This window comes from Cucurbita moschata, unplaced genomic scaffold, assembly GCF_002738365.1.
Source record: "Cucurbita moschata cultivar Rifu unplaced genomic scaffold, Cmos_1.0 Cmo_Scf00021, whole genome shotgun sequence".
In the NCBI taxonomy this organism is placed as follows: domain Eukaryota; kingdom Viridiplantae; phylum Streptophyta; class Magnoliopsida; order Cucurbitales; family Cucurbitaceae; genus Cucurbita; species Cucurbita moschata.
In genome coordinates, this window is record NW_019268537.1 from 117,424 (window position 1) to 134,321 (window position 16,898).

Consider the following 16,898-nt stretch of genomic DNA (forward strand, 5'->3'; position numbering starts at 1 on the left):
CCCCCCCCCCAAAAGATTGCCGTTCTCTCCGCCTCTCAGAATCTCTATCTCCTTCGAACCAAATCAAGCTTCTCTCTCTCTCTCTAACCATAGCCCTAAATTTGGCCAAAAAGAAAACCCCATTTCTTCTCCTTAAACCCTTTTTTGTCACAGGAATCTTTCTTACTCTCTCAGACCTTCCCCTCTCTCAACCATGGCTTCCCATTCCCCTAACCTTGAGTGTCGGATGTACGAAGCCAAGTACCCGGAGGTAGACATGGCCGTCATGATCCAGGTCAAGAACATCGCCGACATGGGCGCCTACGTCTCCCTCCTTGAGTACAACAACATCGAGGGTATGATTCTCTTTTCCGAGCTCTCTCGCCGTCGTATTCGTAGTGTTAGCAGTTTAATTAAGGTTGGACGAATCGAGCCTGTCATGGTCCTCAGGGTCGACAAGGAGAAGGGCTATATTGATTTGAGTAAGAGAAGGGTGTCTGAGGAGGATATTCAGGCCTGCGAGGAGAGGTATAACAAGAGCAAGCTTGTTCACTCTATAATGCGCCATGTTGCTGAGACTATGAACCTTGATTTGGAGGTATCCTTTTTTTTTTCTCTGGCTTTTTATGGCTACTTTGAGAATTATTGATGGCTGTTTTAGGTGTTTCTTGAAGTTACAGCTTCTTGCTTGGTGTTTGAAGTTGTTTTCGTGCATTTTCTTGGTCTGAGTTACCGGGTATTTTACGTACATCCACTCTGAATTGGCATTGTGATTATTGGGAAAGGGAAAGAGGTGAAGTACTTTTAGGGTGTGGTTCAATTCTATGCTGGCCCCTTTGATTTAAAAATTCTATGAGCGTCTTGGCAACAAACAGATATTGGAGGTTCATATTGTTGATTAGTTGGGTGTGTGTACATTACATAGAAAAATTCCTAAATTTACATAGGAGTTTCCCCATTTCTTTGTTGCAAATTTGTCTACTTAGTTGGATTCAATTCTCTTGGGTTAACGATATTGAGAATGTTTGGATCAAAGGGGCAGGTATTTACCAGTTGGTGAATGGCTTAAAACTAGCCAAGGTTGTGTTACTCAATATCGTTGCGATGACCTTAAGCACTTGGATGCGGTGATAGGTTATGGGTGGGCATGCACATTCCTTGTGCAAAGGGGCACGCCTTGATCATTACGGCATGGCAATTGCCATTTTCTTGGGTTTAAACTAGGACACTCATGGCTAGTTCCCTTGATATAAATTAAGTTTTGTCACTTCCTGCAAAAAGAGGGAGCTTGTAGATTATTTATCAAACTACCATTGGATAGACTCTATCTGATCCAAGTCCCTATATTCTTTGTTCTCTTCCAACATCAATCGAATGCTTTGAACAAAAATGACCCTCTCTGAGCAATCAGCTGTTGTCCTTTCTCTTTGATCCTTTTGACTACGTTTTGAAGTGTCTTAAGGTGGTCTCAAGGATTTTTTGAATTTTTTTTTTTTATTTTGAAAATTGGAGGCATATGTTTTGAATCTGTATGTAGTGTAAGCATTAATGTATATAAAAGAGCCTAATAACCAGAAGTCTTGTTGTATTTATCTTACATCCATATTTGGACTGATATATTTTTAAGAATAGTCACTAAGTTGATATTATAATTCTGTGAGGCACATGGAACAAAGACTTTTCTCGAGTGCATTTTCATGAAGGTGTTAGCTTCTATGAATCAAAAAATGTGTAAGCCTTAAGACTTTTTTTTTTTTCAACACTTGAAACACAAAAACTGTTAAAATAATATGTTTTTAAGTTTCTCTCTTGCATTTGTTTTTCCAATTCTCTCTTTGAATGGATAGAATAAGTTTGAGAAACTTTACATTTTGGGTTATTAGTATTAATATTTCTTGATTTATGTCTTAATTCTCTTTGCTAGTCATTGATCTATATTAACTTCTAATTTTCTAAACCAATGCTCTTAGATTTGCTTGAGTGATGCTTATGTGTTTCTCTTGTCTCCAAGCTATCGAGTGGTTCAACGTTTTGGACTGCACTTTGGAAGCATACTTTATTGTCTCACTTATATATATTAATGTATTGCATCTTTTTGAGCTACATTAAGAAAGCTTAAGAGATTTGTGGAACAGTGAAAGGAAGTGACTTTTTAGGTATGGCCTTTAATTGCTAAGATTGCTTTGTTCTAGAAAGGACTACTCATTTGTTTTTTCTTGTTGAGTTTGACTTGTGCTTGTTCCTTCGAGATTCCACCCCCCAGTAAAAAGAAAAGAAAAGGGAGGAAAACACTTTTTAATTCCAAGAAATGGAACCTTAATATTCTGTTATATTAATTTGAAATGGAAAAAGGTTGTCGAAAATACTAAATTATAATTCTAAGGTGATTTTCTCTTCTTGTAGGACTTGTATGTCCATGTTGGCTGGCCTTTGTACCGGAAATATGGTCACGGTTTTGAGGTATGGTTTCTGTTTTGTATCCTAAAAGAATAAGCTTTCTTCTGGAAAAATTTAGGGACTTCAACCTTCTTTTGTGCAGGCATTCAAGATCGTTGTAACTGACCCTGACTCGGTGTTGAATTCTCTTACCCGTGAAGTCAAGGAAGCTGGTCCCGACGGACAGGAGGTAGCCTTGGTCCAAGCAAATTGGGATGTTGTTCTCTCAAATTTTGATTGAACTCTGATTTTATACTGTATTTTAGGTAACTAAGGTAGTTCCCGCAATGTCTGAGGATGTAAAAGATGCACTAATAAAGAATATTAGAAGAAGAATGACTCCCCAACCCTTGAAGGTTCGGGCTGATATTGAAATGAAGTGCTTCCAGTTTGATGGCGTTCTTCACATTAAGGTGTTTGTCTGATTCCTTTCACCTTTTCTGATTTTTATTTGTTTTTCTTGAGCTGAAGTTGTTTCATAAGAAATGTAAAACACGAACCTGTCTGACGTTGCAGGAAGCAATGCGGAAAGCTGAAGCTGTTGGAAACGATGATTGTCCTGTTAAAATTAAATTGGTTGCTCCTCCACTCTACGTCCTTACTACCCAGACACTTGACAAGGTTAGTGCAGTCCTCCCCCTTTAGGTGATGGATTATTGTTTGTTATGCATGGATATTTTGCAATTTAGTGAATTCTAATTTCTTTCATCTCCAATCATCTTCAGTTTTTGTATCGTGTTACCTTTCTACCTTTTAATTTCTTACATCTCCAATCAAAAGGGTCTCCTCCAGGTTTCTTCTTTCGCGATGAACTTGGTAATGAGAGAAACATCGAACGAGAAAAAAAAAAGTGACTTGATTGGTCTTGAATCTGTAAGAGTGAAAGCATTTTTAGGTAAGAAACAGATATCTGGAATCTGTAAGAGTGAAAGCATTATTAGTCCAAAAGTGTGCTGTGAAGAGCAACAAAAGTCCCACAGACCCCGTTTACCGACACTAAATAGAATCTCCTTGTGCTTCAAGGCCTCGTAGTAACAGCAAAGAGTGTGCTAAATTATTAGCAGGAGTAGACGGGTGAAAATAAAGTTCTAGGAACACTGGTTTTATGTTTTTCAAATGGCATCTTTGTTTATGGTTTTCCATTTGTTATTTCTTGTGGAATAGGAGCAAGGAATCACTGTTCTTGAGAAGGCGATCATTGCTTGCACCGAGGCAATCGAGCATCACAAGGGAAAGCTTGTGGTGAAGGAGGCACCTAGAGCGGTGAGTCTCAGCACATGTGCACATTTTAATATCAACAATTACATCCTTTCTATCAGCTCACATCCAATCTTGTCCAATTATTACCATAGGTGAGTGAAAGAGATGACAAATTGCTTGCCGAGCACATGGCGAAGCTACGACAAGACAACGAAGAAATCAGCGGAGACGAGGATAGCGAGGAAGAGGAAGACACGGGGATGGGAGAAATTGATGTCGAGAATGCAGGTTCCGGGATCACCGAGTAAAGATTGTTGCAGGAATATAGAGAAGAAGAAGGTTTTCATAGTAAATCTTTCCCCCTTGAGAGTTGAAGATCTGAAGGTCTGTAGTTGCGAGAGCTATTCTTGACACAATTTTGGGAAACCCCTTTTTTGAGGTAAGACGCCTATTCTTGAGTTGTTACAATTGGGAAAATTGGGAAGCCATTAGTTTCAGATATTATTTGATAATACCATTTTTAGTATAGTTTTTTTTTTCTTCTAAAATTTAAAAAATAAAATAAAATAAAATAAGAGATTATGTGATTATAATATAGGAAAGAAATACAAAATAAAATAATTATATAATTTTTTTTTAAAAAATACATCCTTAAATATTTAAATTAAAATTTATGTGTTCTCTCTTCTCGCAGCTGCAACTCCATTATTTGAACTTTTTTTCCTACATTTAATATCATTTTCCCGATAATTAAATATAGAATATGAAGATGAATGAACAAGAATCAAGAATTCATAGCTTATATTATTAATGTAATATGAAACTGGAATGAAATTTATATCTATAAATCATATACAACCTAACATTTTTTCTTAAAAAATTTGGTGATTCTAATAAAAATTTAAGTTTAGGAATTTATTCTATAATTTTATAGTTATTCTATCATTTTAGTTTGTAATATTAATTTAAAATTTATACCAAGTTAGTGAACTCTTAATTTAAATTTATTCTATAATTTAAATAATGAAAGTTTCATCAAAATTAAAATTTTTATTTTTATTAGGTTATAAACATATTTGATTCTTAATTTATATAAGAAATTTTTATTAATTCTTAACAAACTACAAAATTTAAAATAGAATTTATTTTAATTTATACAACCCCAAATTTGTCGATATTCATAACAAAATTTATGAAATGTGAGCTAATAATTGATATAAATTATAAATCTCAATTTTAATATTTATTTAACTTAAATAAATAAATATAAGAACGGGGTCCACACCAATCGTTACTGACGTGGTGTGTTTTAATTCGTCCAGATAAAAAGGACTCCAGACAAAGCCGGTACGAGCATTGTAGCGTATGTTTTCTCCTTCCCATTGTCCACTTTATAACGACATTTCGAATCCGTTAAATAGTTGCCGCGTCCTTCTCTGTATCGCACTTTTCCCTCTCTCTGATCCAATTCATTCTCTCTCTCTCTCTCGCTCTCGATTGATCATCAATGGCGATTTCACTCCAAAGCTTCTTCCAAGAACGAAGAACACCTTTCCTCTTCACTCTCTCACTCCTCCTCATTTGCTTTCTGATTCTCTTCTTCACCGATTCCCTTTCCCTCAACCCTCTCGTTCGAAAGTACTCCTCTCTTCGATCCCACTTTGGAACACCCTCTTCTTCTTCTTCTTCTCCTCCTCCTCCTCCTCCTTCTTCTTCTTTTCGGCCTTCTTCTCGGCTTGATTTGAAACCATCTTCTGCGGATTCTGTTCTTTCTCACGATCTTGATTTTTCTAATTCTTCGGCGGCGAATTTCAGCTGGAAGCTCTGTGGTGGGTCTGTGGCCGTCGATTTCATTCCCTGTTTGGATAACTCCAAGGCGATTAAGGCTTTGAAGTCGAGGAGGCACATGGAGCACCGTGAACGCCATTGCCCTAGTCCCAGTCCCCGCTGTTTGATTCCGCTTCCCATTGGTTATAAGGTCCCGGTTCCCTGGCCCAAGAGTAGGGACATGGTGAGCTTGATTCTTTGCCAAGGTTTGTTGATGATCTTGTTTTTTTTTTAGAGGATTTTGTTGGTTTGTTTTCTCTGATTTTTTCTTTCTATTTTCTTTTGAAATTGGGAGTTTCTGTTCTGTTCTGTTCTGTTCTGTTCTGTTCATTTACCTTCAGGGCTATACTTTACCGTTTATCCCTTTCTTTGTCGACTGAACTAGGATTTTCTTGGCGAGTATTTTGTTCGTCTTATTGGAAAATGGTGATGATCATTGATTATATCGGAAATCCTATTGTTGTAGATTTGGTACGATAATGTTCCTCATCCGAAGCTTGTTGAATACAAGAAAGACCAACATTGGGTTGTTAAGTTGGACGAGTATCTTAACTTTCCTGGAGGTGGTACACAGTTCAAGGATGGAGTTGATCACTATATTTACTTTATTCAGAAGGTGTTTTTTCCCCCTTATCTCTTCGTTGAGTTCTTGTATATATGCACTTGTACCATAATCTATCTAGTTTGTACATCTTCCTCTGCCACTACAATTTTGTATAAATCTCTCTTTGATTTTATATCACTTGTTTGAATTTGGAACAGGCTTTACCGGATATCAAATGGGGGGAAAACATCAGAGTTATTCTAGATGTTGGTTGTGGTGTTGCTAGCTTTGGTGGGTATTTACTGCAGAAAAATGTTCTTACTATGTCATTTGCCCCGAAGGATGAACATGAAGCACAGATACAATTTGCTTTAGAACGAGGAATTCCCGCAACTCTCTCAGTCATAGGAACTCAGAGGCTCACATTTCCTGACAATGCGTATGATTTGATACATTGTGCACGTTGCAGGGTCCATTGGGATGCAGATGGTAATATTTGATAAATAGAGTTTTATTTGTCAATAGTAATCGCTGGTTTCTTGTGGATAGCTTGACCCTCTATGGCAATAGGTGGAAAACCATTATTGGAGCTCAACAGGATTCTCAGACCTGGAGGATATTTCATATGGTCTGCTACACCAGTTTATCGTGACGACGAAAGAGACAAGAATGTCTGGGAAGGTTCATGCTTTGTTACAATATCTATATTTTAATTTCACGTAACTTGTGGACAACATTGCTAAAATGGTTTGAATTGATAACTTACAGCAATGGTATTGCTAACGAAGTCAATGTGCTGGAAGGTAGTGCAAAAGACTATGGATTCATCTGGGGTTGGCCTTGTAATATATCAGAAGCCCACCTTGACATCTTGCTATGAAGAACGTAGCAAAAATGACCCTCCTATATGTCATGAAAAGAACAAGAGAAATAGTTCTTGGTATTTCTTTGAAATTCTTCTCACAAATGTCTTTACCCTCCTCGATATCTTAATGCTCAAGTCGTTGAATTCGTGTTTATTTTGTTGGGATAGGTATGTGCCCCTGACTAGATGTATTTCTCAGCTTCCAGTTGATAGCAAAGGCAACTATTATAATTGGCCTTCGCCATGGCCGGAGAGACTAACTAGCAAGCCTCCTAGCTTGTCGGTTGAACCAAATTCTGAGGAGAAATTCTTGGAGGATACCAAACATTGGTCTACTGTTGTGTCAGATGTTTATCGAGATAACATCGGCTTAAACTGGTCGAGCATCCGAAATGTGCTGGATATGAATGCTGGCTATGGAGGGTAAAACACATACAACTAATGAATATAAGCATTGAGTTCCTTTATTTGATCTGCAGTTTGGTTAACTTGCCGTTTCAAGTCTTCTTTATAGTATGATCCTGATTTTGCTTCTTTGTTTTCAAGATATGATAATGTGGGAATAAAACCTTGTTCAATTAGAAAAGATGGAACAATCAGGCTGTTTAACTCAGTCCAAATCTCATCATTTCAGTTTGTTCTTCTTGTGTTCTCTTTATTAAGTTCAATTACATACTTAACTTTTAACTGCCTCATTTCAGGTTTGCAGCTGCATTAATTGATCTACCACTTTGGGTAATGAATGTTGTCCCCATAGACGTACCTGATACTCTGTCCATTGTTTTCGACCGAGGATTGATCGGTCTCTACCACGACTGGTGCGAGTCCTTTAACACCTACCCTCGAACCTACGATCTGCTACATTCCAGCTTTCTCTTCACATCTCTTAAGAGAAGGTAAGACATCATCTAATGCAACCTTAAACGGAAATGTTATAGCATATTTGATAATGGTATATATATGTTCTTAATACTCCCCTTTGTGGATTGGGAATCGAACGAGAAGGAAATGACTTTGTAGAGGTTCGAAGTTAATATTTCTTGCTTTAGTATCGTGTTAAATGACATTATATTCAAAAGCTTAAGCTAATAGGTTAGGATGAACATGATCTTGTGTTTCTAAGTAACGACGATTTGTATTATGTTTCTAGATGCGACTTTGTAGATGTTAGAACTTAGAATTTCTTGCTTTAGTATCATGTTAAATGACATTATATTCAAAAGCTTAATCTAATAGGTTAGGATGAACATGATTGTGTGTTTCTAAGTTACGACGACTTGTATTATGTTTGTAGATGCGACGTGGTAGCTATGGTCGTGGAGATGGATAGAGTGTTGAGGCCAGGTGGATATGTTTTGATTCAGGACAGCATGGAGGTAATAAAGGAGCTTGGTCCCATCTTTCATTCACTTCACTTGTCCGTTTCTGTTTATGATGATCAGTTTCTTGTTGGAAAGAAGGGATTTTGGCGGCCAACAGCCCCTCATACCAAGTGAGAAACCGTTGGGGTTTGATAAATTTAATTCTTTGGCATAGTTTTGTTTTGTCTTTGTTTACATACTTCACTCCTTTTCAATTGTAAAAGAAAATACATCGAACAAACATGAGAGATATAAATGTATCTGAGGTTCACATATCTTGGAGTTGGAGTATGTAACAACGTAGCCGGGCGTTAGTTGGAATGATGAAGCCATCACTCAAAAGGGTATCTCTATTTTTCTAAGAGGCTCTTTGTTCGGATCCGTCTCGCTCAAAATGAATAAAAAAAGTTGAATGGTTATGTTATTCGAGTTGAATTCTGTATGATGAGAGAAAATATTTGAATACAGTATTACATCCAACGTCTTCTTAAAATGATTCAGATTTTTTAATCTACGTCTTACCTGTCTAACCTCAGATTTTTTAATCTACGTCTTACCTGTCTAACCTCATTTAATAATTTTTCATGCATCAGTGATCTACTCGAATGAATATTTCGTATTTAATTTTTTTTATGCATATTTAATAGATGATTACTAGATTAAACCTCAAACTATGTAAACCAGAGAAAAAATATATGAATAAAATATAAAGTTAAGTTTTTACCATTTTACTTATTTTAAGTTTCAAAAAAAAAAAAATGATTATCCTTGGATGATTTTATTTTTTAAAATCGATCTTTAGAAATGGATCATATAACTTAAATGTTAAAATTTTGGGGCAATTATTTTATATATTGTTCGATTATTATAAATTCCGGGTTAAGAAAAAAACAACGGAAGCATCTAGTAGTGGTAATCTCACCCATAGTTTCACGTAAACTTCGTTTTTCAAGTTTTCAAACTACCATTGTTTTAATTTCCGTAGCACGGAAATTCTCATGCCTTCCAGGTAAGTTTATCGCCCTTGGCGTCGTCCGTGCATGTAGCTTAGTAGCCATGGCGGGTACATTTAGTTTGTTATTGGCCGAAGCCAAAATAAACTACACATTGCTTCTTCTTCTTCTTCTTCTTCTTCTTCTTCTTCTTCCTCCGATCTTCTGGTTGATGAGTTTCGAGTTCCAACAGCAGCTAAGAGGAGTTGATCGACAATGTTTTACTCGCATCAGCTTCTGGCTCGCAAGGCTCCTCTCGGCCAAATTTGGTAAAACGACTTTCAATGCGTTTCTGAATCTGAATAAGTTTATCAATGGCTGTTTGTTTGTGAAACTATCCATTTCGTTCTTTGTTTCTTGTTATTTAAGTTACTTTGGAGGAGATGTGGATGTTGTTGATGTATCCTGCTTTCACAGTCCGCTTCCCGAATTGATGATCAGACGAATTGTATTTTGTGTGTTTTGATGTTTCTGTCATTTCGTGTATCTAACTTACTAAGGATGGCTGCAACAATGCACGCAAAGATCAATAGGAGAAAGCTCGATAAGCTGAACATAATCAAAATTTGGTAATGGAAAAACAAATGGAGTTAAGTTTCTTGAATTTGTTAGTGTTTGTCTAGTTTTGATTTTTGTGCGGTATTTTGCAGTGAGGAGATTTTGAATCCTTCGGTTCCAATGGCTCTCAGACTCTCAGGGATTCTCATGGGTAATCGTCCTTCAATATCTTTGATTTTTTCAGAATTTTAACGCTCTGTTTTTCATCTTAGTAACAGAGTAGCATCTCTCTGCTTCATTTTTCTCAGGCGGTGTTGTCATTGTCTATGAACGAAAAGTTAAAATTCTTTACGGTAATCTTATAATCACTTTTTTATGAAGGAATATATTGATTTAAGGTTTAAATGCTGTCTTTGAAGGACTGCGTACCTTTTTTCTTTCTTAATCACAGAGGATGTAACTCGGCTTCTGGTAATTACTCAAGTCTGAGTTCTATCAATAGAGTAACGTTTGCATTTTCGTTTTCTTATTTTAATGAATACGTTGATTGGCTTCGTTTCCGAAATGGATTTTCTCAGGTTGAGATAAACGAAGCGTGGAAGGTGAAAGCAGCTCCAGAGCCCACCGTCATTCCCAAAGGAAAATCTGTGGCCAAGTACGTCACTACTCTCCTTCTCCTAATAGAAATGCATAATCATCTAATTATTCATCTACTTCGAAAAAGAATGCGTATGCACTAGAGAATATGAATAACTTGAATAATGGACCGGGTTGCTTCCGGGTCCAAAATAAGATGGATCCCGTGCGGATTAAGATGGTGATTTGGCTCGGAATTTGTAATGTTATGATTTTCACGTGTCCATAGTCCCAAAGTATGATGAGGTAGGGGCGGGTTAAGGAGGTGATTTCGACCCTGAACTTGTCTGTTTATGATTTTCATGCGTCCACAGTCCAAAATAATCAAGTCGTTTTTGTAATTTTTCTTATTATGTGCTTCACACGTTCACTGCCCAAAATGTAAGATGAGATGGGGAAGGCTAAGAATGTGATTTTGACTCTGAATTTATTTGGTGATGATTTTCATATGTCCACAGTTAAAAGTAAGGCGATTTGGCTCTGGATTTGTTTGATTATATTATCATGTCCATATATATGGCCGGTTAAGAAGGCGATATTGATTCTGAATTATTTGGTTACGATTTATGTATGTCCACATATACTCAGGAAGGAGGCTGTTACTCGGCCTAAAAAGGATCCGAAAGACGTGGGAGATCATGAGGCACAGTCCATTAACTTCTCCTACAACACCTCTCCAATGAAGTTCCAACAAACTGCATTTTTTACTATGGTAAGCCGTAGAAGAGAATGCCCTTTTCTTGGGTTCAACAGTTAATAGAAATTCAGTAGTTCCCATCTAGATATATCTTCCATGCCAGTCCCGAGCACTGTAAAAATAGACTTGGGAGGGTTGAATTCCAAAAAGTTATCGAAGATTGATTTATCAGATAGACGCGTATAGAATAACACTGGATACGGGTTTCGAAGGGAACTGGTTTATTTTGGTAATATCATACTATTTTTATGTTCTTTGAAACAAATTATGGAGGTTTGGTAGCTTTTCTTTTGGGGGTTAACTTTTTGTTTTTCAATTACCAATTATTGATTGGTAGGTCTTTCTACGTTTGCAGCGGCTTGACAGTGTGGATGAACCATATATCCACGAGAAAACAGTGGAAGACGATGCGTCACATAACTTCCATCAAAGTCTTAATCTGTCCCTTGAACTCTCTCACTTAATTTCTGCATAACTATTAAATTCCTGATGCGTTCTAACTACTAATGATCTTGGTTGTTCTCTTGCTCAGCTGATGCTGAAAATATAACCTTACTCGAGCGTTTTGATATGTATCAATCAAATACAAATGCATTCAATCGGTTTGAAAGGTGAATTCTTAACTTGCATGGACAGAACTTTGCGTTATCTATACAATTTCTTTTCCACCACCTCTTTCTCAAAAAATTGAGCCGGCAAGCTTTTGTGTTTATTGGAGCTCGAAAACACACACGCTATTCCCAAATCGTGATGCTTCACTTGCACCGTAGTGATAATTCAAATCGCTATTTGAAATCCCTCTGAGCTGAAATGGTAAAAAAGGAAGCAACAACATCAATTTTTTGTGCTGGAATTGTAGATTTGATATTGAAGATGATGAGGATACACAACCGAATTTTGCTTCTGTAGATCAAACAAAAATTCCAGATACTTTTGGAACTTCCCCTCCTCAAGACAAGTATCAAGAAGGTAAGATACATTATCATGATTTGGTACTTAATACGTCATCAACTGCATCATATATTTAATACCATATTCATAATTCATAAATTATAAGAAAATGCAGTTTTTAAGTTCAATCTTCTCGTCCCCATCATTTATTGGTTCTCTATTTTTGAGTTGGTGCATTCCAAAGTATTTATTGACTTTGGGAGGAGTGAAATAAATATGACCATGTGAACGCTTCATCTACTTGGTTTTTTTTTTTTTCACTACATCCTAGAAATGAGCAGCTGTTCCAAACTCATGGCTTGAGGGAAAGAAAATTATAAATAGCCTCCACTCTTCTCTTTTTTTCCATTAAGTATCTTCTTCTTCTTCCTTCTAATATCTTCTGCATATCAGAGTCTACTATATTTTCACTTGATGAAAAATAGATCAGACTGGTCGATGGAAACTTGGTGCTTAGTAGCCTCTTGCTAAAACAGACTACTCCATTGATTTTTTTTTTCTCAGAAGGGAGAAGAAGATTATAGGAGGGACACTATCACTATCTCTATTGGTATGAGATCTTTTGAAAAACTAAAAACAAAGTCTTAAGAACTTACCCTCGAAGTAGATGATAAATATCATTGTTCCTTCAATAATATTAAAGTCATGCTCTTAACTTATACTATTGTGGAGTCTCGAACTCTGTTGGGAAACCGAAAGTCAAATCATGAGAACTTGTATTCGAATTGGACAATGTCATACCACTGCGAGGCTCATTGTTCCTAACAACTCACAACTCGATTTAACTTGCTATTGCATTCCAAAAATAACTTTCATCTCTGAATGTCAACTTTAGAAGAAATTTCATGTTTTTATGCATTTTTTTAGAAGAAATTTCATGTTTTTATGCATTTTCTTACCTCTAGGGCCTCCTGATGCTGAAGTCCAGGACCAACATCTTGAACGCGATGTCATTCAGCAAGCCTACGTATCCAAGGAGCACAGACAGGTATTCTTCGAGTATGATCAATAAAGAATAGATTAATTACACAGCTCAGGCTTAACTAGACAATGAAGTGCATCCATTTAACACCAGGAGGAGCAGGTGGCAATAAAAAGGAAAACAAAAAGAACAGCAGCCTTTCTGATGGACTATGAAAAGACCATCATTCCTGGACACATATACCAATCTTGGCTGAAAGATGTTTCGGATCTTATCTCTAGAAGGGGAAAAAAGAGAAAGGTTCTTAGTCTCCAACATGCAGTTCTCAATTTACCTAATTTTCTATGTTACTTGATTTAGATAATGAGTACACTCCTGAACACTAATCATTTATTATCAAGCAAATTTTGCGTACTTATTTTGATCCGACAGAGTGATGTCTGTGATAAGATTGATTTTCCACAAAATAACAAAAACTACAAACAAGTTAATAATTAAGAGAGCTTCATGTTCTTTTGTAACAGCGGACAGGTGCAATGTCCTCTATGAAGATAGCCACTCTCATGGATCTTCCTCCTGTGGTGTTATGTGGTCGCTTATTCACAGATGGAAGTAGAGAAGTCTATTATCCAGCTCCTCTGCTAGAGTTATGGATGAAAAGTATCCGAGACCCCCCTGACTCACCTTCTGGTTAGTATTATCCGTAACTCGACATTTCCATTAAAAGTATAGATTTGGGGAAAAGGAAATTTGATCATTTATTTTCTGCAGTGAGGAACTCTGCACCCTTACCTCCTGAACCATCACTGTCTTCACTGCCAGAGAGAGTAAACTTTCCAGATCACATGGATTTTGTAAGCCTACACCAACTTCAACAGATTTATTTCAAGTGTTGGACGAATACAATCTTCTCTCTTACAAATTCTTGATGCAAATTATGAAGGCTTATGAAAATCGTTACAGTGGAGTTGGTTCCCAGTCATTTGGAGCTTCCATAGAGAAGCTAAGGACCAAACCAGTCAACGATGATATTCACGCCGAGATCCTTCTGGAAGAACTCAGACCGGACTTCAGGAACAATCTTATGGGGATGGCTGAAAGAAATCAAGTGGTTACACCTGGAAATTCCGGTCCGTTTTTCTCATCTAAGCTAAAACAGTTGACACTTCATTCCATCTCCATGGTAAGGACTCTGAGATGGCTATAACTTGTTCAAATAATTGTTGTCCATCTGAATAAGTAGGAATTGGAGTGAGGTCAGTTTCCAGCTCAGCATCTGAACATGGTGTGTTTGTATCTAATCCAGAGACCAATTCTGTACGGTTAGTAGTATAAATGCTTACAGATATTCCCTTTTGAACCCAAAACAAGAATTTGTTTTGTGTTTAGGATAATAACACTACGACTGAAGTATTAACGATCAATAGATCCAACAAGAAAAGGCCTTATTCTTCATCAAGACAAAGTAGCGGAGGCCTCGAACCTGTAGCTGAGGAGAATCCATGGCATCACTCTGATCCAAACTTCAAGTTAGCGAGGTTGTCTGAAAATGATCCAGGTAAGTAAAACGCTAATCTATCTATAGCTTACACAATCACCGTGGGCTCATTTCTCTATCTAGTTGAAATCTACACACTAGAATTTAAAAGTTGCTTTCACAGATTTATTGGTAGAAACTGCACCGACACAAACTCAAGTTACTCAACCCGCCATCAAGCATCCTCCTGCTGACAAGATAACTAATTCCATTCGCATGTAAATCCTCAATTTATTTTATTTTATTTTATTTTTATTATTATTATTATTATTTATTTTTTTTTTTTTTGCTCTGAAGTGTGTGTTTTAGTTGTTTCATCATTGATTGCTAAATGATAACAAATCCTTCTTTCCTTCTTGCCCATTTGAATGCTAAGGCAAATGAAGGCACATTTTGATACGCCAGGAGCCCCGCCAGCAGAATCTTTAAACAACTTGGCCGCTGGAATGAACCCCAAAGCAGCTGCTATGCTCTTCTACCAGACTTGCGGTATCTTTTCATTCACAAAATTCCTGCAATTTTGCTTTGTGCTGCTCTTGTTATTTGTATAAGGTCCCAAGTCTTTTTTTCTCGTTGGGTTAAATCATCAATTTGGTCTCACGGATTCCGTTAAATCTCTTAAAATGTCTCTACGGTTGCCAAATTTTAACAAATTTCTGAACAGTTTTTGTAAGTTCAATATATAATTAGAAATATTAATTTTTTAAGAGCATGAACTAAAAAAAATGATAATTTAATACTATTTACCTGGTAAAACAATAAGAAATTAATCTAAAATGACTTTATCCTTTTATCCTTATGCAGTTCTGGCTTCAAGTGATTACTTAAAAGTCAATCAACAAGTTCCTTTTGGGGACATTTTCATCTCCAAAGGAACAAAAATGTAACATGAATGAGGTCAGTATCTTAAACTTACTAGAACCACCATCACACACACGTTCTGACTAGAATAGCATCTTGTTTTCCATCTTTAGAACAAAGAATGGTTGGATTTATAGCCTTAAATTTGAGAATTGCATAAGTAGATTATCCTTTGCTAGCTAGTGCAATGAAATCTACTGTCATTGCTTTAATTTCTTTCTTACTGCCAAGTCTAGGATGCATCTAGATTAGATTAATGTCACAGTAATTCTATTTTACATTACTCCGTTCTACTTAGATTATAAGGTATGGTATTTTCGGAGTTCTATGCATCTCAATCCTGATCGGTAACAGATAAGTTTTTCTAGATTTTTAGTTTTAAAAGTTCAAGTTGTCAATTAATTAATTTAATTTGTTACTTCATATAAACTCTTCATATACAGAGTTTTATTCTAACATTTCACACTAAAAACAGTGGGAACCATGGATTACTAATAAACTCCTCATATACAAAAAGTTTTATTCAACATTGAAACACTAAAAACAACGGGAACCACTCCTCATATACAGAAAGTTTTATTTAACATTGAAACACTAAAAACAACGGGAACCACTAATTAGTATTTAAATCTTACATTATTATAAGAAAAAAATACTAAAAACAGTGGGAACCACTGATTAGCATTTAAAACTTACATTGATATAAAAAATTAAATATTTGATTCCTCATTTAGAAAATAAGAAAATAAGAAAGTATGAGTTAAATGTTCAAATTTTCATCTCATTAATATAATTTTATATTATTATTTAAGAAAGAAAAAAAAATAATAGAAATAAATATAATATTCATAATTAAATATTTTTAAAAAACCAGAGTTTATTGCTTGATACAAATGGATTGATCCAAGTTACTTGTGCATAATTATGCAGTAAATTGAAGAAATTTTGGTTGGGATACCTTTCTAACTAATTAACAACTCGTTTTATTCTCTACTTGTATTAATTTTTTACTTTTATTTTTGATAATAACGACATATTATGAGGTGCATGTGCATGCATACTTCACCATAAATGCTAATTTCTTCGAGTTCTAATTACTTTCCTTATAAGCTAATTCCTAAGAATTCAAATCTGTTGAACAGATAAGTCCCTTCTGCAATTTAGTTCCAACTTATGCAAAAGGGAAATATTCGTTCCTCCCAATTCACCTCTCTCTGTCTTCCTATTTATCTTTTGCCCAATCCTTTTTAACATAAATTTGACTTTTACATTCATGAAGTTTTTTTTTTTCTTTTCTTTTCTTGAGTGCTTTTTTTAAAATTAAAAAAAAAAAAAACTTACTGAAATGAGTCTTAAACCATGTCAATTGAGCACAATTTTAGTAAATTAAACATCTATTTTTATCTTAAAGGTTAATATTTGATCTATACTTTGTAATTCAAAATAAATATGAATATAACATTTTAGGAAAATTATTAAAATCAGTCTTCATTCTTAATTTTTGTAATTATTATATTAATTGTTGTAATTGAATATTCATTGGCTATAATCATGGTAATAACTTATTCGTCTATATGCTACTTTTTGTAACC

At 35.7% G+C, this 16,898-nt stretch overlaps 3 protein-coding genes across 5 annotated transcripts; all 3 read left to right on the top strand.

The window, feature by feature from the left end:
* The first annotated feature begins 11 nt into the window (after positions 1 to 11).
* On the top strand, positions 12 to 4,125 carry LOC111458514 (eukaryotic translation initiation factor 2 subunit alpha homolog). Its single transcript, XM_023101244.1, has 7 exons — positions 12 to 577; positions 2,383 to 2,439; positions 2,519 to 2,605; positions 2,682 to 2,828; positions 2,932 to 3,036; positions 3,580 to 3,678; positions 3,768 to 4,125. Exons 1-7 carry the CDS (start codon positions 194 to 196, stop codon positions 3,921 to 3,923), a joined length of 1,035 nt encoding a protein of 344 aa, XP_022957012.1. The 5' UTR covers positions 12 to 193; the 3' UTR covers positions 3,924 to 4,125.
* A 919-nt stretch (positions 4,126 to 5,044) lies between these two features.
* On the top strand, positions 5,045 to 8,574 carry LOC111458513 (probable methyltransferase PMT23). 2 transcript variants are annotated; one of them, XM_023101241.1, is made up of 8 exons: positions 5,045 to 5,626; positions 5,909 to 6,058; positions 6,205 to 6,475; positions 6,557 to 6,667; positions 6,755 to 6,926; positions 7,020 to 7,274; positions 7,553 to 7,747; positions 8,146 to 8,574. In XM_023101241.1, exons 1-8 carry the CDS (start codon positions 5,123 to 5,125, stop codon positions 8,345 to 8,347), a joined length of 1,860 nt encoding a protein of 619 aa, XP_022957009.1. In that variant the 5' UTR covers positions 5,045 to 5,122; the 3' UTR covers positions 8,348 to 8,574. The 2 variants fall into 2 exon arrangements, with proteins under 2 accessions (XP_022957009.1, XP_022957010.1); XM_023101242.1 differs by lacking the exon at positions 8,146 to 8,574 and having other exon boundaries at positions 7,398 to 7,693.
* Positions 8,575 to 9,352: 778 nt separating this feature from the next.
* On the top strand, positions 9,353 to 15,629 carry LOC111458512 (sister chromatid cohesion 1 protein 1-like). Of its 2 annotated transcripts, XM_023101239.1 has the most exons (20): positions 9,353 to 9,473; positions 9,705 to 9,773; positions 9,855 to 9,913; positions 10,011 to 10,055; positions 10,154 to 10,173; positions 10,281 to 10,357; positions 10,927 to 11,050; positions 11,391 to 11,466; positions 11,568 to 11,646; positions 11,895 to 12,004; positions 12,892 to 12,974; positions 13,062 to 13,208; positions 13,433 to 13,598; positions 13,680 to 13,762; positions 13,852 to 14,038; positions 14,152 to 14,230; positions 14,336 to 14,466; positions 14,570 to 14,663; positions 14,822 to 14,934; positions 15,250 to 15,629. In XM_023101239.1, exons 1-20 carry the CDS (start codon positions 9,421 to 9,423, stop codon positions 15,330 to 15,332), a joined length of 1,878 nt encoding a protein of 625 aa, XP_022957007.1. In that variant the 5' UTR covers positions 9,353 to 9,420; the 3' UTR covers positions 15,333 to 15,629. The 2 variants fall into 2 exon arrangements, with proteins under 2 accessions (XP_022957007.1, XP_022957008.1); XM_023101240.1 differs by lacking the exons at positions 9,353 to 9,473; positions 10,154 to 10,173 and having other exon boundaries at positions 9,763 to 9,773.
* Positions 15,630 to 16,898: the final 1,269 nt, after the last annotated feature.